At 38.5% G+C, this 19,511-nt stretch overlaps 3 protein-coding genes and 1 non-coding gene across 5 annotated transcripts; 1 reads left to right on the forward strand and 3 right to left on the reverse strand.

Moving 5' to 3' along the window:
• The first annotated feature begins 1,112 nt into the window (after nucleotides 1-1,112).
• On the forward strand, nucleotides 1,113-2,669 carry LOC133733241 (uncharacterized). The gene is made up of 7 exons (XM_062160890.1): nucleotides 1,113-1,368; nucleotides 1,444-1,510; nucleotides 1,593-1,623; nucleotides 1,722-1,862; nucleotides 2,181-2,206; nucleotides 2,308-2,363; nucleotides 2,446-2,669. The coding sequence occupies exons 1-7, from the start codon at nucleotides 1,154-1,156 to the stop codon at nucleotides 2,474-2,476; spliced, it is 567 nt and encodes a 188-aa protein (XP_062016874.1). The 5' UTR covers nucleotides 1,113-1,153; the 3' UTR covers nucleotides 2,477-2,669.
• Nucleotides 2,670-4,422: 1,753 nt separating this feature from the next.
• LOC133733242 (sugar carrier protein C-like) lies at nucleotides 4,423-6,023 on the reverse strand. Its single transcript, XM_062160891.1, has one exon. It carries the CDS (start codon nucleotides 5,989-5,991, stop codon nucleotides 4,429-4,431), a length of 1,563 nt encoding a protein of 520 aa, XP_062016875.1. The 5' UTR covers nucleotides 5,992-6,023; the 3' UTR covers nucleotides 4,423-4,428.
• A 1,302-nt stretch (nucleotides 6,024-7,325) lies between these two features.
• Nucleotides 7,326-13,211, reverse strand: LOC133729534 (negative regulator of systemic acquired resistance SNI1). Of its 2 annotated transcripts, XM_062157067.1 has the most exons (16): nucleotides 12,838-13,206; nucleotides 12,550-12,616; nucleotides 12,346-12,439; nucleotides 12,191-12,259; nucleotides 12,014-12,100; nucleotides 11,462-11,533; nucleotides 10,387-10,468; nucleotides 10,262-10,311; nucleotides 9,923-10,135; nucleotides 9,771-9,841; nucleotides 9,611-9,680; nucleotides 9,305-9,370; nucleotides 8,933-9,085; nucleotides 8,302-8,435; nucleotides 8,067-8,149; nucleotides 7,326-7,666 (listed from the first exon to the last, which is right to left on the reverse strand). In XM_062157067.1, exons 1-15 carry the CDS (start codon nucleotides 12,944-12,946, stop codon nucleotides 8,077-8,079), a joined length of 1,410 nt encoding a protein of 469 aa, XP_062013051.1. In that variant the 5' UTR covers nucleotides 12,947-13,206; the 3' UTR covers nucleotides 7,326-7,666; nucleotides 8,067-8,076. The 2 variants fall into 2 exon arrangements, with proteins under 2 accessions (XP_062013051.1, XP_062013052.1); XM_062157068.1 differs by lacking the exon at nucleotides 9,305-9,370 and having other exon boundaries at nucleotides 12,838-13,211.
• On the reverse strand, nucleotides 13,110-13,182 carry TRNAE-CUC (transfer RNA glutamic acid (anticodon CUC)). The gene has a single exon. It is a non-coding gene; the product is annotated as a tRNA-Glu (tRNA).
• Nucleotides 13,212-19,511: the final 6,300 nt, after the last annotated feature.

The following is a 19,511-nucleotide window of genomic DNA, read 5'->3' on the forward strand; positions in this document are numbered from 1 at the left end:
GCTATATCAACTAATATAAGTTTATCTCCTCGTGATTTAGCTCCCCTTAGGGAAGTTTAGGTGTATAAAAGATTGACCGCTTCATTTGATGTTGAAACGACTGTGGATCAGGTTAATTTTTTTACACAATACCTAATAATACGCTATAAATAAATGGATAATGTCAAATTTATTGATTTCTAATTTCGATTATTTGGATTGCATAAAATCTTTATATGTCTATTAATGTGGTCTAACTTATTTATTAGTTGTCTCGAAAAATATAACTTCCATGAGCAACAATGTGGAGGAAATAGACTTTATCAAAATCGACCGTTGGATGTTGTTTTGATAAGAAGAAATCGCTATGGTAATAATTTCAGTTTTTTTGTCATCGTTTGGGTCTCGACTAACATATATATGCCAAATTTATTAGCCTCTTTTTTAATTCAACTTTGTCTAAGTAATGCAGTTGTTTTTTTAATTTAAAAGATAAAATAGTTTGTTAAAGAAAAAAACAATTATAAGAAAATATAAATTAAAAACACTGAAAATGAGGAAATCGTGCTTTCTGTAAGGAATGCAAATTTTTTTTTTATAATCCATTTTTTTAAAATTTATTTTAGTGATGTAGTGGAAAGGAAAAAAAAAAGACTTTAGAAAGAAATAATTAAAATAAGAAAAACAAAAACGAGGTTGAGCTAGATATTCATTTTTTTAATTGTATTTTAGTAATGTAGTGGAAAGGGCATAAAAAAAAGACTATAAAAAGAAATAATTAAAATAAGAAAAACAAAAAAACGAGGTTGAGCCAGATCGAACCCACACAACCAAATAGCCTAATCCACTGAGCTAACCATTGTTCATGCTGGACTGTCCTTCGACCTTGTATAAGAACAGTACGCAAAAAAAAAAAACTGTTTGTATAAATTTTTTACGCACCGTTATTCTTTCACCCTCACCTTTTATATAGTGGGACCCTGCATTTTTATTCAAATTAGAAAAGCTATGCAAGTTAGCCGGTTTTCCAAAGGAATGGCCAAGATTGTCCAAATGAAATCAATGGACCAAAAATATGATGACGTGCCCGAGCATGCCATGTTTGGAGCATGGTAGAATTTTCGGTTCCAAAGCCTAGTTACTAAAATTGACCCTTTGAAGCAATAAATAAACAATGTACTACTACTGTCTCTCTACGCTTCCGCCCTTTGCAACTATTGGCACCAAACCCAATCGAACTCACCCCGTCAGAGCCATGAGAGCCGTCGTCCAGCGCGTCGCCTCCGCCAGCGTCGAGGTCGAAGGCCGCACCGTCTCGGCCATTGGGCCGGGCCTACTCGTCCTTGTCGGGCTTCACGAGTCCGATTCCGTCTCCGATGCCGAATACATGTACCTCCCCGCTATCCCTCTACATTTCAATTTTCAAAAATTCAATAGTTTTGATTTTGTGACTGAAATTTTCAGATGCCGGAAGGTCTTGAATATGAGGCTGTTCACAAATGAGAGTAGCGCAAGAGGATGGGACCAAAACGTAATTTCACTTTCTAACTGAGACTTTAACTGTAATAACGGTTTTTATCAGTTGGGTTATGTTTGTTTGTTTGTGTTTGCAGGTAATGCAGAGGAACTATGAAGTGTTACTGGGTAAGTAGTTAAGCTTAAAGTTTTGTTCTTTTGTTGGGTGAAACAAGTTTTACTATGAAGTTGGGGTTTAAGGTTTTTGTGTACTTGTGGATTGACAGTGAGTCAATTTACATTGTATGGAATCCTCAAGGGTAACAAGCCTGATTTTCATGTGGCCATGGCGCCGGATAAAGCAAAGCCCTTTTATGCTTCGTTGGTTCAGAGCTTTAGAAAATCCTACAAGCCGGATGCAATAAAAGGTGAAATTATTTTCATGTTTTCTTGGCCTATTTCCTGTTTTTGATTGTATGTGTAACTCATTAGACTAGAGGTGTCTTGAATGATAAAATAGAGTCTAACTCGCAACTTTGGCCGATAAAGGGAGTAGATGAATTAGTCATTGGAGATTGGAAAGGATAAGTTTCTATCGCGAAATAATTCATTTTCTTCCTTTAACTTGCATAGAACTTTGAATTTAACTTCCATTTCGTAATTTGGTCTAGTGAGTTGCATATCCAATTCAATCTTGCCGCAAGTGATTTATTGATGGCATTTTGTGGGTTGTGTTGCTTGTGTAGATGGCGTGTTTGGAGCAATGATGAAGGTAAGGGATTGCTAAACTTTCTGCATTATCATGCATCCCCTTTCAATTCTTAGTTCAATAGAAACGTCTGATACATGGATAATGAATAATTGAGTTTATAGGTCAATTTGGTCAATGATGGACCAGTTACAATGCAAATCGACTCACCATCCCCTAAGTGAGTACTTTATCCCCTGCCTCCCTCTGTTGAATCCATTCCACCAGTCTTTGAAAGTTCATTTTGTAAACACTCATGGCAGGAACTCAAATGGCGTCACAGAAGAATCGTGATTTGGTTGGCTTTGCTTTGATTTGATTCAACGGAGACTCGGCAATACAGCGGAATTCAAACGTGTGGAATCTAATTTATGATATAGCCATGATTGATGACATTTGTAAGTATTATCGTATGGATCATGATGTTTCCTGAGAATTGTTGTGGATGGAGATGTTGAAAATTTCAGTATCATATTTTCTTGTGTTAGCTAAGGCTGCAGTGATTTAGTTGAAAAGAAAACCTCAGTATTCTAACAACATAGAAATTGAATAAGAAAACAGAAAAAACTTGGATTTAGAATGAGCATCCTGGTTTATAATAATATAATCCTCCAGGCAACTGCTGCCTGAATATAGCTAAAGCAATAGGGTATCACTACACATTTGTAAAATACGACCACCATTAGTCATCTGCCCATCTATGGTATAATCCTAATTCCTGCCATTTGAACACTCACATTCTTTCCCAAAATGCATGAATATGACTATAGTTATACAACCTTCGCACATACATCCTAAAACAAAAGTCAATCAGCTTGACTTGCGCATGTAGCCTGCTCCTTAAACTTCTCAAGCATGCAAAGAATCACAATATGCTATATGCACCCGACCTGGAAAAAAACAGAAAAGAGCAAAGATCAGCCATCAGTTCAAACTAGTTTATCAGATGAAATTATGGCTGTTGTAGCTTACAATAAGCCCTTCTTCAGTTTTCTTTCTTCCTGAGTTTTTCATCAGTTGATGATATGAAATGGAGCATAAGGAAATGGAAAAACTCAGAGATGATACGAGAGGAAGATACAGTGAGGTTTTTGGACAATGAGGATTGTCATTGCAATGAGGTTCTAAAACCTATGTAATTGCAAACAAAAGCAGTTCTGTTAGTAGATGGATGTTAGACCTGATACTGAGTTGTAGGAGGATTGTCATTGCAATAACTAATAAGCATGAGTCATTGAGCTGCAGCAAACAAAATTTTCTTTATATGCCTTGGGTTTACTGAAACGATCATTGGGTGCATTTAGAAGCAACCCCTCATTTCATTTCAACCCTAAACCTTTTTGCTTCCTCTTGATGCTCTCTTATCTCTCTGCCACAGCCACACCAAAGCTTTAGCTCTGTCTCTCTAGCTCTGAGTTTTATCCGACTCTGAGTTTCGATCTTAATTCGAGAACCATTTAACTTCCTTTTATTTTTATCTTTTTGGCGTGAAGAAGATATGGCATGAAAATGATTGCTGTTGTTTGTGGCTATTGCTATTGTTTAATTTTAGTTGAAGAACCATTTAACTCAAATTTCCATTGAATATATCATTGATTAACTGTTGTTGGGATCCGATAAGTGCCAGTTATCTATGCTTTTGACTTTGCAAAGGAGGCGATCCGGCAATTGGATGTCGGATCTCCTTCTTTGCCAAAAGCACTGTGGCTCTTTTTTGGAGGACGCGTTTCCCTATGGTATCAGGAGAGAGTATGATGTGGGTGAGTGAGGTTAAGCACTTAAGCTGTTTAAATTAGTGCAGACTGTTGCATATAGGGTTGGGATCCGAGAAGTGCAAGTTGATGATGCTCTTGATTTTGCAGAGGAGGCAATCCGGAAATTGAATGCCGGATCTCTTCCTCTGCCGAATACCATTTTACTTTTCCAATTTACCAAAAACGAAAATTCACATTGAAGGGGATTCCAAATTCGAAGGCCTCCAACAGTTGGAGATCGAATACAAACAGTTGAGAACATGAAGTTAATCACTCAATTTGAAGAACAGTAGCAAATGTACTTTTTTTTTTCTTTTAAATTGAAGGACATAAATTTATATATAAACCTTGACAGTGCCTAATGGGAAACAATAATAGTTTTTTTTTTTTTTTTTTTGGATGAAAGAAAAACAATACTGAAGGAAACTACAACAGAATTATCACTACCAAAACTAAACAACTAAATGAAGAAGCATATTTGCCGATGACCAATTACACAATGTTGACAATTGTTGGCTTGCTCATCTCATAACCATCGTTGGGGTAATCTTCATCGGTAACAAATCTCTTCCAGTACCAATGCTGCTTCCACACCCTGCTCATCTCTTCAATTGGGATCCCCTTTGTCTCGGGCAAGAACAAGTACACGAAAACGGACATGACACACACGAAGAATGCGAAGAAGATGAAGAGCCCGAATTTCAAGTGGCACAACATTGTCAAGAAGACTTGAGCCACAATGAAGGTGAAGATCATATTGACTGAGACATTGACACTCTGAGCAGCTGATCTGATTTCCAAGGGGAAGATTTCACTAGGGACTAGCCACCCTAGAGGACCCCATGACCAAGCAAACCCTGCTACATATGTGCAGATGAAAACTACCACAACAATTGCATACCACTTTGGCAAGTTATCAGCATTTCCATCCAATCCAAATTTTGCACCAATACAAGCAGCCACAACTATCTGGCATATCAACATTTGAGTTCCACCCTCAAGGAAGAGCTTCCTCCTTCCCCACTTATCAACACCATACATCGAAACAATTGTTGCAGCAACATTAACAAGTCCGGTGATCACAGCCGATATGAGAGAAGCATCACTTCCGAAACCAATTGTGTTGAACAACACAGGAGCATAGAACATGATCACATTGATACCAGTAAGCTGCTGAAAGAATGGAATCAGAATTGCCATGCAAAGTTGGGGCCTGTACTTCCTCTGGAGCAGATTCCTCCATGGATCCTCTATCTTCTTGGACTCATCACTAGCTATAACAAGGTCATTGAACTCCTCGCTGACATCATCAACACCGCGAATCCTCCGGAGTTGTGTCTCGGCCTCCTCGTGCTGGCCGCGTTCGATCATAGAGTTTGGTGTGTCTGGTAATATTAGGGAGCCAACGGTGATGATAAGGGCAGGGACCATTGCACCACCCAAACTCAAACGCCATCCCCAACCGCCCTTTATCTTGGCAAAAAAGTAATTCAACAGATTGGCGGCGAGGATGCCAAGTGTGATAGAAAGCTGGAAACCGATGTTGAGAGCTCCTCTGAACTTGGATGGTGCCATCTCAGACAAGTAGAGTGGCACAGACTGATTGGAGAATCCGATACCGAAACCGAGGAGTATCCGGCCAAGAATCAACATCCACACAGCACTGGCAGCGCCATTGATGATGGCGCCGGAGCAGAAGAGAACACCACCGAAGAACATGGACAATTTCCGGCCAAACTTCCGAGTCACGGTGGCGGCCACAATCGACGCCATGAGAGCAGCCAAGTATAAGGAAGACGTGAACATGGTCAACGCCTGACTGTCATACTGGCAGTACTGGTTGGTCGACTTGTCTAGCTCCTTCTTACGGTACACAGAGGGAAAGAACTTGTTCAGGAACGAGTCCATGGACGTTACACCACCGGAGATTCCAATGTCGTAGCCGAAAATCAGCCCTCCCATGGCGGCGATGATGCACGTTACCATAACATAACGGGTGAGTTCTCCGGCATACTCCTTGCTGCGGCCACCACTGGCAATACCTACGGCAGGCATTGTCGCTGCGCTTTTTCGAACCTAAAGAAAGAACTCGAGCAATGCAAAAGGGTTTGAAACCCAGGAGTTGTTTTGCAAAACTTAGAAACGAACAAGAAGTAATGAGAGCACAATAGGCAGACACGAGATGAAGATACGATGAGGTTTTTGGACAAGGGCCAGTAGGTGTATATATAGAAAAACTGAGAGTCTGATTGTCTGAATCCAAAGCAGTAATGTAATCCAAATATGTTTCTAATATGTTTAACCTTTTCCACAACGAAAATGATTAAACCAGTAAGTAATCATACTTGGAATTGGATAAGGAGTCGGTGACAGTTTCGTCAATTTTACCGATGGGTAGTTTAGAATTAGGTATTTGTTAATTAAAAGAAAATTAAAAAAAAATAAAAATACAGCTTTGGTATTTTTGGGCACTCCCCACATTAAAAATGGCAGTTTTTCAAATTGCGGATACGGAAAACAAGAATGAGTTGGTCATGATTGAATGCGGTAAAGAAGAGAAGCCGTTCTGTAGCGGCCGATATAGGCTTGAGGCAGTGCCTGGGTGTAGGTTTTATTTTAACGTGACCGGATATGACGAAACTCTGATATCGGTACCTTAGTGATCATAGCGAATCATGTGGCAGAAATGAAGAGGGATTGCTTTGTGCATTCAAATGCTGTGTTGTTTTTCTATGTTATAGCTATTGTAATTCAGATTCTCAACATTCGATGTGTATTGGCTATCAATCCTTCTGTTTTGTTTCTCTCCATGTGAATTCTGGATGAAGCATTATTTTAACTGCTTGTGCTGCATGATGCACTGAAGGCTGTGTTCTATGATTGATTCTGGTTGCGTTCTCGATGATTTGCTCTAGAAAATCTCATTGACGTCAGTTGAATTGAAGATAAATAACATTTTCTAGTTCAAACTAGTCTATACCCATGTTACTGCATACAAAAGCAGTTCAGTTGTGGATGTTAAATCTGATACCGAGTTGCAATGAGCAACATGAACCGTAGGAGCTGCAAACGAAAGTTGAGCAGACTAGTTTTATAATGAGAAAATTAGATATAAACCCAAGCGTGTGGAAACAGGGTGCACTGAAAGGATTGGGTGCATTTTGAAGTCTAGGAAGCAAACAGGGTTTTTTAATTCAAGCGTGTGGAATGTAATTTATGATTTTCTAGATCAATAGCAATGATTTATGACATTTACAAGCACATGGATAATGATGTATTAATGTATGAGGATTTTTGTGGATGGAGATCTTGAAATTTTCAGGATCATCTTTTCTTGTATTAGACTAAGGCTGTTGTGATTTAGTTGAAAAAAAAAAATCTCAGAAATCTAACATAAAATAAAGAGAATAATCTTGGATTTCGAATGAGCATCCTGTTTTATAATCCTCCAGGCAACTGCTGCCTGAATATAGCTGAAGCAATAGGGTATCACTACACATTTACAAATACAAGGACCATTAGTCATCTTCGATCCCATCTATGGTAGAATCTTAATTCCTGCCATTTGAACACTCACGTTTTTCCCTAAAACGCAAGAATATCACTACAGCTATACAACCTTCGTACATACATCCTAAAACAAAAGTCAATAAGCTTGACTTGCGCATGTAGCCTACTCCTTAAGCTTCTCAAGCATGCACAGAATCACAAGATGCTATATGCACCTGACCTGGAAAAAACAGAAAAGAGCAAAGATCAGCCATCAGTTCAAACAAGTCTATCAGATGAAATTATCGCTGTTGTAGGTTACAATAAGAATTAAGCCTTGCATACAACTCCACCACGACTCAAGTCAGATTCATTAAAAAAAAATTTGACTTGTCAATAATCAGATTGATTATATTAGCAGACCCTCCTAATATTCAATTATCAATGTGCAGTTACTTCACCCATATTTGAGTCATTCTCATGCAATTCAATATAGAAGGCAACAAAACAACAGTTCTAAGTGCAAATTAGAAGCAAACATTAACACATTTATTTTGTATACATTAACATATACTATTCATCCTAACTATGCACTATATAAACCTGTTGGATTTCATACTGGATAATCACCCTCAAATTACCTTCGGCATACTATGACTGCGCTGATATGATAGTAGCTGCCATAAACAGTGCTTCTTTTCCAAGTGGCAAAATCTCCATCTTCCTAAACCATGTAATGTTATAATACAAGGTCAAAAGAAAACGAAGCATTGAAGTTACTAATAGTGGGACTCCAGCTACAGTTGATTAAAAAAAAAAAAAAACACAAGAACAAGCAAGTAAAATTTGATTCTAAGTTTCCAACTCTGAGCTTACGTGTCCGCAGTCTTCAGATTTCTAAATGCAGATATTATATTCTCAGATACTTCAATGAGGGAGCTGTTACTTCTTTCTTCACTGGAAGCAGAGGTGCCTTTGACATGTTGTTTACATGGTAAGGATAAGTGAGCCTAATTAAAAAAACACAAAAGCTTTGATCAATATTCTGGTAAGGGTTAAAGTAAAAGAACATGCTACTGAGAGACTTAAACATTGTAAGCCTCATTGTAAAAGCCATTTGGATACATTTATTCTATCATAGAGTACACACAAGCACCTACACAGGCACTACAAAGACATCTATTTATAGACTTCGTTACCATAAAAGAGTATATGCATAGCTAGGAGGCTAGAGGCACAGTAGGTGAGATGCAACTCAAATCACCTTCATGATGAGTATCCAACTGAACAAGTTAGAAAGAAGACTCTTGTAATTTCTTAAGAAAATTGCTCAAACATGCAGTCCATTTGTATGATGTCCTCTTAAGGCCGTTGATTGCAGCAATGTAACATATACACATAAATACACAATCAAGACAGTTATGAAAAAAATGACACATTACCCCTTACAAACCCAAATTTATAGATATTTCTGAGCAAGTATTCTGTCAATAGCAAGAATATTCACCTGAAGGCCATGTGCTAAAAGCAACTGAGCTAGTTCTGGCCTAATCTTTTTTATGGTGGTTTTTGTGCTGGTGACATTTGAAAAGCACTTCAATGCTCCATTGAATGATGCATCATCTGTAGGACCATTTGCTCTACGAGTTCGAACAGAAGGCTACAACACGTAGAGTGTGATAAGTTAAATCATGATTATTCAGGACAAAGTGCAATTCCACAAGTTCAATAACCATTATGACATAAAAAAATCCTTCAGGAATACAAAAACGAAGAAAGGTAACACCATAGATAGAAGATGTCATGACAATACAAGCAGAAGGACCTTTGTTGGCTGATTTGGACACATAACTGGTTTTCTATAACTCTGATAGCTCACCTTACCAATGTATTTCCACAAATACTGCACAACTATCTCAAGCTTCCATTTAGGTTCATTGAAAACCTGCAAAGCATCTTCATAAAGGAGTGGCAGCAAAAAGAGTGTCCAACTTATCATAAATAGTCAAAAAGCATCACATTTTGCCAAATTAAGGTGATAAAATCTGTAACTCTCACCATTAAAGTTTAAGAGACATAACATGTTCGATTCATAGTAACATACTGTCTGGAACATATGCTGCAGACTATATACGAATACGGCAACAGAACAAACCATAAATGGAAAATGGAAAGACATATGAACCTGAAGAAATGAGTCAAGAATATCCTTATCGTAAGTTAGCTCATCCAGAACTATCTCCAGCAGAGGAGTTCTGCACCAAACCCAATAGAGCATTGATTTTCAACAAATAAATTGAAAAAATACAGAAAAATTCATTATATCAAGAAAAAGAAACAAATACCTGACACCATCTGCTCTTGTAGTAGACCCTTGCATTTCTGCTGTCTTCTTCGACAAGTCAAGCTCCATAATCTGAACATCCCAAATTAGTGCCGACGGTGAAACTGATTTACAACTATGAACTGTCCATTAAGACATTGCTTAGGGGCTCACCATTATCAGAAACTTCTGCATGGCTATACAGGTATTCTTTCCTATCTCAAGTAAAGCAATTGTTGCAGCCGTATCAAAATTTTCAGCTGGTTGTGCCACAGACGTCTCTGAACTTATTAGATCATCAGCAAATCCAGCATTGGTTTGATACAGCTTACACATAATGGCCAAGCAATCCTTCATCAAGTTTTTGTAGTTTATCTTTCTTGATACCTTCAAAAGATAATTTAAGTTTGAGTAAGCATCATGGTATAAAAATTCTATTAACAACTACTGTATCAATGATAGAATACATATTCTTCACTATTCATCAGTATTCATGGGCCAAGACAGACATACCAAAAGCATGTTGAGCAAAGACTCTCTCAGAAGGACCCAGTTTGCAGTTTCTGCATCCAATAATGAGCAACTTAATCCTTCAACAAATCTACACATAATTAAAAAAAAAAAAAAAATCAATTTACCTGCGTAGACACAGTTGCGAGGTTGAAAATCTCCTTCAAGAACGTTGACTAGGTATTGAAACAGCAACATGTTTCCTAGGGACTGCAATAAAACAAGATCAAGAAAGACCCAAACAAGGAGGAAACTTTGCTTAGATAGTGAAGGAAGACTAGTGAACACATAATGCTTTTGCACTGAATGAACCTAACAAACCTTCAATCTTCGCAGACGCTTCTTTGAAATGACAATAACATGAACATATATAAAAATCAGAGCCATGAGAGAAATGTTTAGTCCATTTGAGCTCCAATATGCATACATAACTACATCTAAAGTGGTGGCATGAATTGAACCTGATTAAATCATTGACTCATATTTTTGTCCACAACATTATGCAGATACAGGATTTATTTATTGGTAAAAGTACATTTAAATGTATCACTGTTATAAGTTTCGCTACATACAAGGTTTGTTTCTGCCTACAACATCATACCTACTTTTGGAAAATAGAACTTAAATCCTTGCCTTCTATAGTAGATCATTTCTATTTCTACTTCTGCCAACAACAATATTTCTACTATCATTAGAAGAAGATCCATTTGCAACTTTATGCAAAAATGCCAGTACAACCCAAAATAATCATATCCTGGCAATCCATAAACTTATGAAAAAACATGACACACTAGTTTCAAAATAGTTTGTGATAAACAAATTATATAGAAAGTAACGGCAGTTTGGGTTGAGAAACATGGAAAACAGGAGAAAATATTAAAACGACTTGTTTGGATGACTAAATGTAAAGAGAAATAGAGAAAAGAGAAGTGAGATACTTACCTTCTCTTCTTGCCACTTTTATTTCTTAAAAAATAGAAATATGCAGGCAGAACAAGATACTGATATCTCAGAGTTTGACTATTTATTATTCCAAAAGTGTCTGCAATTAAATACCTGCTCTTTCAATATAACCATCCAAACAAGAGATACAGAACTTCAAAACATTTGCTGCCCTCATCTTCTCTTCTCTTCCCTTCCCTTATACCTATTATATCTCTTCTATCCTAACTAAAAGATCAAACCCTGTGCAATTTAACTAACCTTTGTTTCTGAGGCTTGGAAGTTTGGTTCAGCACTTGCATCAGCAAGGTCTTCTATCAAATGTTGGAAACCCTGCAGTTGGCAAGAGACACTTCAATGAAGGTGGAATCGCAATAGGTAAGCTATCAGAATCAATTATAAGAAATTAGAGCTCCCAATGAAAATAGATAGGAAAAAAAAAAAATTAAGCAAACTGATTACACTGATACTAATGCCAGATGCTCACTAATGCGAAAACCTGGTATAAATTCATACATATTTCTTTCATACGGATATGGACCAAAAAACATAACTGAATATGAATTATTCCTTATGCAAAAAGGTTTTTGGAAAAGACAGTTTCAAACTACTTAACAAAGTACAGATGCTTAACAAAGTACAGATGGAAGAGTTGTCATCAAAGTAAACAAGCCAAGCAAATTCTGCACATACATTTGAGTACCCATGAGTACAAAGATATGCAAAGAATTAGAGAATGTTATAGAGAGCAAACTACAGGTCCATGAACTTCAAAACAAGCTAAACTACAGGTCCACATTGAGTCTAACTTACAGAGGAGTCAACTGATCCCCCCAAGTTATTAGCAGCTTCCCTCTCGCTACTAGTACTTTCGGAGCTGAAAACAAATGGCGACCAAGCCTAACAAGAACAAAAATTGGAACCAGTTAGGACAGCACATGAGTCAGTTAAACACATATGGCAGAAATGAACCAGAAAAACCTCTAGTACCTCATTGAACATGACTTTATTGGACGATTTCATTTCATCAACAACAGACAAATGCACCCGAGGGAAACGCTAAAAGAGGAAGCCAAAGGAATTTGTGAGAAACCATCAAATTACAATGAATCGGAAATCAACGCTTCAGAGGAGAAATTCATTACCTTATCCAACTCATTCAAAAGCTTAAAACTTGCCATAGTCAGCTCCAGAGATTTCCCAATCCTCAAGATGGCGAAGATCGACTCAAACCATTTACTGTCCAACAAAACCAACACCAAACATAAATCCATCAAGGCATAAACACTATCAATTCCCTATACAGCCAAAAAGTTACTAATAATATCTAACAAAAAGGTAATCCCTACTAGGTAGGTGGAGTTCCATTTTCGGGTACAAGCGAAGCGGCACGAACGGCGTCGAGGAAAGCAGTTCCTGTTCATCAATCACCAAATAAACACACACAGCGTTTATAAAACACAATTTGATCGAAAGCACAACACTGCAATCCGAGTACTAGACACAATTGAATTGAAGATTTCATCTTTCATCAACGAAATCACTAGTAATTCAATTAGTAATTTTTATTTACCCTCGGAGATCAGATTCAGTAAAAATAAGTAAACGAAATCGAAAAAGGGGAATAGGGGGTTTACGGTCGTCGTTGGCGTAGTGAGTGTCGTCGGCTTCGGTGGAGTCGAGGATGGCCAAGATGTTCTCTTCCAGAGCTCCGGCGGTGGTTCTCTTACTGCTAGGGGTCTCCATCTTTTGGATCCCAAAAACCCAAAAAAATTGGAAGCCCTAAATTTGATTTGGGACTCTGAGAGAGAAGAGAAGCAAAGAATTGGGAGGGGGTTTTGTTCCCGCCAATAAGCCAAGCTGTGGTACGGCGTCGTTTTATACAGGGAAGTAATTGAGGAAAAAGGTTTTCCGTTGCCGGGACTTGAACCCGGGTCTTTCGGGTGAGAGCCGAATATCCTGACCAACTAGACTACAACGGATTTGTTGATAGCTTCATATGAATGATTATATTTAAATATTTTTTCTTTATAAAGTAAAATCAAATATTTGGGATCACTAGTGACTAGATTGGTCATTGGAGGAGATGAGTATATTCATGTTCAATATTTGATGACAATGCTAAATTTGTAAAAATGATTACAAAATATTATTATATTAGAATTACTTATAAATTCCAGGTGCATGCACTGTAGTCGTCTAAACTAGTAATTTACATTTATGATGTTAGAATCACAAAAATCAGCAGTAGCAGCACTGTAGAAGGAAATTCGGTTCTTAAGTGTTTTGCTTGGAAATTGCTAAGCATAGCTGTGATCTTCTATGATCTAATACTTAACTAAATACATGTGTTCCTCCGTATTCTAGCTGTATGGCATTAATTGGACTAACCACTTGGAGTTCCTACAGAATTTGCTGCCTCCAAGCAGGTTCCAACTTCAAGTTAGGTAGAAGTAGAAGCCAATTTCTTATGATCTGCAACTGCAAGTTGGGCTGTTGGGTGGAAGCAGAAGTATCCTAGTTTTTATGATCCATGACATTGATTTCTACCTCACCGTACGTAGTAGTTGAAATCAAATTTCTGACTTTGTATAACAGAAAGTGATAGCCAACGACATCGGCGCCGGCCGCCTCTGCATCTGAATGCATGTTTCCTAGACATACTTAAAATGCCAGCTCCTTATATAGTACTTATGTTTCAACTTTTTCAAGCTCTTGAATACCCGGTTTCATGGATCTGGCAATAAACATTAACAAAGAACTTATAGAAGCTAGCATTGAATTCTGCCCCAGCAATCAAAGCAATTATACTTACCACGTACCGAAAGCCTCAGTACTCTTCTACTACTACTACGAGTGAAGCATTAATAGTTGTAATAGAGACCGCGCCGCTGTGTGTCTGTGGTCATAGAGCTACTGAAAATACGTCCATCCATGATGTTTGACCGTTTAAGGAGTTCATAAATGGAACCACTGATACATCATGAATGCAGTTGATGTTCTTAGGCCCAAGATAAACCTCTTCGGCGCATGTGAAATGCTCCAACTGTGCATTGCAGCACAGTGCCTGGCCACTTTGACAGCTTCGGGGTTCGAACTTAGGTTGGGGAGCACACCCAACTAGGCAAGAACCACTACGCCAATAATCTCTCTATTTTGTTACTGTAAAAATAAATATCGACAATGATCTATATTTTGTGAATGCAGTTGATGTTAGTTCAATAAGTCAATAACAACAATAAATTGACATGAGGGGTAGAACAAGGTCATTTCGAATCTTAATTGAACATATAAGTTTTCGATTTGAAGAGATACCTTCTACCTTATTCCAGTTATATTGATATGCATGCACCATTCATTACATGCAACTCAGAGTATAGTGGTAGGAAAATTGTGTGGACTAATCATCCTACGCCAGAGTACGGTGACCAAACAGAGAGTTTGGGGAGCTCCGGAGCTGTGACTTGTTTTCTGGCAAATCCGCAAATGGGCGTTTGGTAATTTTTCGTATCCATAGTACAATGATCTGCAGAATCAAGGCATTAATTAGATAATCTTGGGTGATTAAAATTCACAGTAATGAACATGCCTGTTGATGAGGGAATGAGGACAGAGGACTGTTGATAGTTTGATATGTATTTCAATTAATCGATTGCTGGTATTCTATTTGCCATCTCCAATCTTATTCTAGCGTTTCACCAACCTCAGCCTCCTTAGAAATTGTTGGACACAAACTTACCCAGAAATTATGTTTGGTCACTATCTCTTTGATAGGCCATTAATTAGTTCAGTATTTCAAGAAAAAAGAAAGACAAAAAAGACGACAGAGTTTAGACTAGTTAATTAAAAAATAATAAAATAATAAAATATAAGAATTGCCAATATAGGTTATGGCCGTTATGCCGAAGATGAAGAACCAAGAAGATGTAAACGTCTGTGAAAATGAACTGGAGAAAAAAAAATAAAGAACACAATGATGATAAGTGATGGACTGATGATAGAAGACGAACATAGCAGTGAACTGAAGAAAAAGAAAAATCAGAGTAATTAGAAGACGAAAGGGTTTACGAGTTTTTTATTTAATGAACAATCAAATAGTAATGTATATTAGTTTTATGGGGGAAGATTCAATGCACCGACGTGCACTTGCACCTACATAAATAGATGGTTAGATTACATTAAATACACTCTTAGATTATTAATAAAAATATTAATTATAAATATCAAGGGTTGAGATCATCTTATAAGTGTTGGGTCATTTGCACCGTCGGTGCATAGAATAATTTCCATAGTTTTATTATTATTAAATTCTTTTTTCTCTTTCTTGATAATCCATTAAGTTAACCATAATTAACTCATAGTTATAGATTATCACACATGACAGCTTTTTATTGAGTGGTGGTATCACCACCTAAGAAATAGTGGTGAGCAAATTTGAATCCATATCATTCCATCCAATGACGGCCATAAAACTGGCTATAGGGCCTATCAGTTTTCTCAATTTATTAAATCAGTGAGTTCAAACTTGGAATGTGGGGTAATATGTGGTTCCAATTACTTTGGCGGCTTTGGCCACAGGCTTAATTTAAAGAAGCTTTTTGAGCATTAATTCTCCTTCCTTATCACCAGCCTATTAAAGAGCAGGTCGACCGATCGAGCCAACTGCAATTCAACAGAAACACGGTACTTATTTAGCTAGCATTTCCTTCATCAACTCTCTCCTGCATCAAACAATGGCCGAAATGAGGATGATGATGATTAGTATGACAATACTAACTTTGCTGCCTTTGCTCTCTGGAGGTTTGGATGTTACTGAGATGAGGAAAGTCGCTGCTCGAAACAACGACCCATGCAACACCTGGAAAGAGGCTCCAGAATCAACGACCCATGCAACACTTGGACAATCATCAACATGTAAGCATTCACCTTCAAGACAAAGGAACTCACATTCATCATTAGACACGGAAGCTGCAGTGTTTCTCGTGTCATCGTTCGGTTGATGTGTATTGCCATCTCGACCCTCCTTCGGATCCTTCTTCAGCTTGTTGCAATTCCTCTTCATGTGGCCAAAAATACCACAATGATGGCATTTTCCATTGAATCTTGTCCTGGATCTGCTCACACTCCTTCCATGGCCTTTGGGTCCCCTGCTTTTGCTCCTTCCTCTATACTCCGTCACAAAGACTTGGCTATTGTCCGAGCTTGAAGCTTTTCTTCTAGTTTCTTCATTCAACATGTTATTTTTAACATTATCCATAGACAATACGCCATCTGGAGCAGAATTACTTACAGTTACAACAAAGGTCTCCCAATTGTCCGGCAATGATCCCAATAGCAACAAGGCTTGCAACTCGTCATCAATCTTCATGTCCATCGTGGCCAATTGATTGATTGTACTTTGGAAGTTGTTGAGGTGCTCGGTCACTCTAACACCATCTTTGTACTTCATGTTTACGAGCTCCTTGATTAGAAATGCTTTCTTGGCAGCAGTCTTCTTCTCGAACAAGGACGTCAACTTCAGCCATAATTCATGTGCATTGGTTTGATTAGACACATGGTGGAATACACTGTCATCCACCCATTCGCGGATATGACCGATGGCTTTGCGGTTCATCTTCGTCCAGGTCGGAACTGAAGTTCCTTCCGGCTTGGCCTCCTCTCATACGATTGGCTCATGCAAATCTTTGCAATAGAGAATATCCTCCATTCTCGGCTTCCATGTAATCCAATTAGAGTGGTTGAGTCGGATCATGGTACTCCGTGAACTTTCCATTCTAACACCTCACGAACCAAGAGCTCTGATACCACTGTTGGGAAAAGTAATAGAATGGAAATAACAACTCCAACCACAAAAGGATAAATATGCAAGGAAATAAAATGAGTAAAAGAAAGTGAACACCGGATATAACGTGGTTCAGCAAAATGCCTACGTCCACGGGGCAGCAACAACAAGAACTTCCACTATGATAATGTGGGTACAAGAGATACACAGCTTCAAGAACACTACTTGAAGGAAACTCTCTCTAACACTTGTTTTTCTGCCTAACCACAACTACACTCTCAACATGCAGTAAAACACTCTTCACTCTCTACTTGGATGAAGATGTTTTTCTCACACTGTTTGTAGTTTGGGCTCTCTGCCTCTTTTGGTTTCTGCACTCTCTTTCTGCCTTCTTTTCTCCTTGTGCACACCTCTGCCGATATGGGAATATATATCCCCATCTCTCTCACATTCTCTCTCCAGCTCTTTCTCCAAAGCCGGCTGCAGGTTTTCTTTTTCTTTTCTTTTCCCTGTCTTCTGTTACTTTTCTTTCCCTGTCTTCTGCAGCATGCTTTTCCCTTTGTCTGCCGCATGCTTTCTTTTTCCTTTTGTCTCCTCCAATTAAGGAAGGACTGGCCCAGGGACTGGCCCATCAATCTCCCCCTCCCGACTTAGATAGAGGGATGCGTCAGTCCTGACGCGCTTCTGCAAAACTCAAATTTTTGTTGTTGAACAACTTTGGTCAACATATCTGAATTGTTCTTGTTGGTGTGGATTTTCCTCAACTGGAAAAACTTCTTTGACACTGCATCTCGGATCCAATGATACCGATGATCAATGTGCTTAGTGCGAGGGTGATACATTGAATTTTTGCTCAAGTGAATAGCACTCTGACTATCACAATGTACCACATAATTTTCCTGCTTCACACCCAACTCTTGAACGAACCTTTGCAGCCATATCATTTCCTTGCCAGCTTCATTTGCTGCTAAGTACTCTGATTCTGTGGTGGATAATGCAACACACTTCTGTAGCTTGGACTGCCATGACACAGCTCCCCCAGAAAATGTAACTAAGTATGCAGAAGTGGACTTTCGATTATCAAGGTCTCCTGCCAAATCTGCATCTGTAAAACCTTCCAAGATTGGTTTTGATCCACCAAAACATAAACACAACTTTGAGGTGCCCCTCAAATATTTGAGTATCCACTTGACAGCTTCCCAATGCTCTCTGCCAGGATTAGAAAGATATCTACTAACAACACCAACTGCATGTGCAATATCAGGGCGAGTGCATACCATGGCATACATAAGACTACCAACAGCTGATGAGTAAGGGATACCTGCCATCTTGTCTTTCTCTACTTGTGTGGTTGGACATAATAATCTGCTTAACTTGAAATGATTACCTAGAGGTGAGCTTACTGACTTAGCTTCTTTCATGTTGAACCTTTCAAGCACCCGTTCAACATACCTCTCTTGTGACAGCCACAATTTCTTCGCCTGCCTGTCACGAGTAATCTCCATGCCCAAAATCTGCTTAGCTGGCCCTAAGTCTTTCATATCAAATGACTTTGATAAATCTGCTTTCAATTTGCGAATCATAGAAACATCTTTGCCCACTATTAACATATCATCAACATAGAGCAACAAAATAATGAAGTTACCTCCAGTAAACCGCTGGAGATACACACATGGATCTGCATCAGTTCTCTTGTATCCATGACCCACCATGAATGAGTCAAATTTCTTGTACCATTGCCTTGGCGCTTGCTTAAGCCCGTATAGACTTTTCTTCAACTTGCAAACCATGTGCTCCTTTCCCTCGACTTCGAAACCTTCTGGTTGCTCCATGTATATTTCTTCTTCCAAATCACCATGAAGAAATGCCGTTTTCACATCTAGCTGCTCCACCTCAAGATCCATGCTAGCTGCCATGCCCAAAATTAATGACTCTGATAGAAGTCATCTTGACAACTGGTGAGAAGATCTCATCAAAATCTATTCCTTCCTTCTGCCCAAAACCTTTCACTACCAAGCGAGCCTTGAACTTTGTCAACTGTTCATTCTCGTCTCTCTTCAACTTGAACACCCATTTATTTTTGAGTGATTTTCTGCCTTTAGGAAGCTCCACCAATTCGTAGGTGTCATTCTTCAATAAGGACTCCATTTCAGACTTCATCGCCAACATCCATTTATCACAGTCTGCATGAGTCTTTGCCTCCTCAAAGCATTCAGGCTCTCCATCATTGGTCAACAGAATGTATCTGGAATATGGATTATCTCCATCACTAGTCACCAATATATATTGTGAAGAATGATACTTGGTATTTGGCTTTGGCTCTCTGTTGGATCTTCGAACTGGTACTTGGGCATTTTCTAGCTGCTCCCCCTGATTTGGCTCCCCCTGATCATTATCTTCAGGTTCTGCTGCTTCTGCTTCCGCCATATCAGGAACATCTTCATTTACCATATCTTGAGCTTTGTCACTAGGTTCTTCTTGAAGCGGTGATGAATCGTAGGTGAGTTGGTCTGCATGTTCTACTTCATT

Source organism: Rosa rugosa, chromosome 2 (genome assembly GCF_958449725.1).
Source record: "Rosa rugosa chromosome 2, drRosRugo1.1, whole genome shotgun sequence".
NCBI lineage: Eukaryota > Viridiplantae > Streptophyta > Magnoliopsida > Rosales > Rosaceae > Rosa > Rosa rugosa.

What these genes read in the sequence shown, in the direction of transcription:
- LOC133733241 (XM_062160890.1), top strand. Translation starts at nt 1,154, where the DNA reads ATGTACTACTACTGTCTCTCTACGCTTCCGCCCTTTGCAACTATTGGC. An exon ending in GAACTATGAAGTGTTACTGG is followed by an intron (nt 1,624 to 1,721) that starts GTAAGTAGTTAA and finishes GTGGATTGACAG; the next exon opens with TGAGTCAATTTACATTGTAT. An exon ending in ATCGACTCACCATCCCCTAA is followed by an intron (nt 2,364 to 2,445) that starts GTGAGTACTTTA and finishes CACTCATGGCAG; the next exon opens with GAACTCAAATGGCGTCACAG.
- LOC133733242 (XM_062160891.1), bottom strand. Translation starts at nt 5,991, where the DNA reads ATGCCTGCCGTAGGTATTGCCAGTGGTGGCCGCAGCAAGGAGTATGCC.
- LOC133729534 (XM_062157067.1), bottom strand. Translation starts at nt 12,946, where the DNA reads ATGGAGACCCCTAGCAGTAAGAGAACCACCGCCGGAGCTCTGGAAGAG. An exon ending in ATAAAGTCATGTTCAATGAG is followed by an intron (nt 12,101 to 12,190) that starts GTACTAGAGGTT and finishes TGTTCTTGTTAG; the next exon opens with GCTTGGTCGCCATTTGTTTT. An exon ending in TGTGGAAATACATTGGTAAG is followed by an intron (nt 9,086 to 9,304) that starts GTGAGCTATCAG and finishes TACGTGTTGTAG; the next exon opens with CCTTCTGTTCGAACTCGTAG.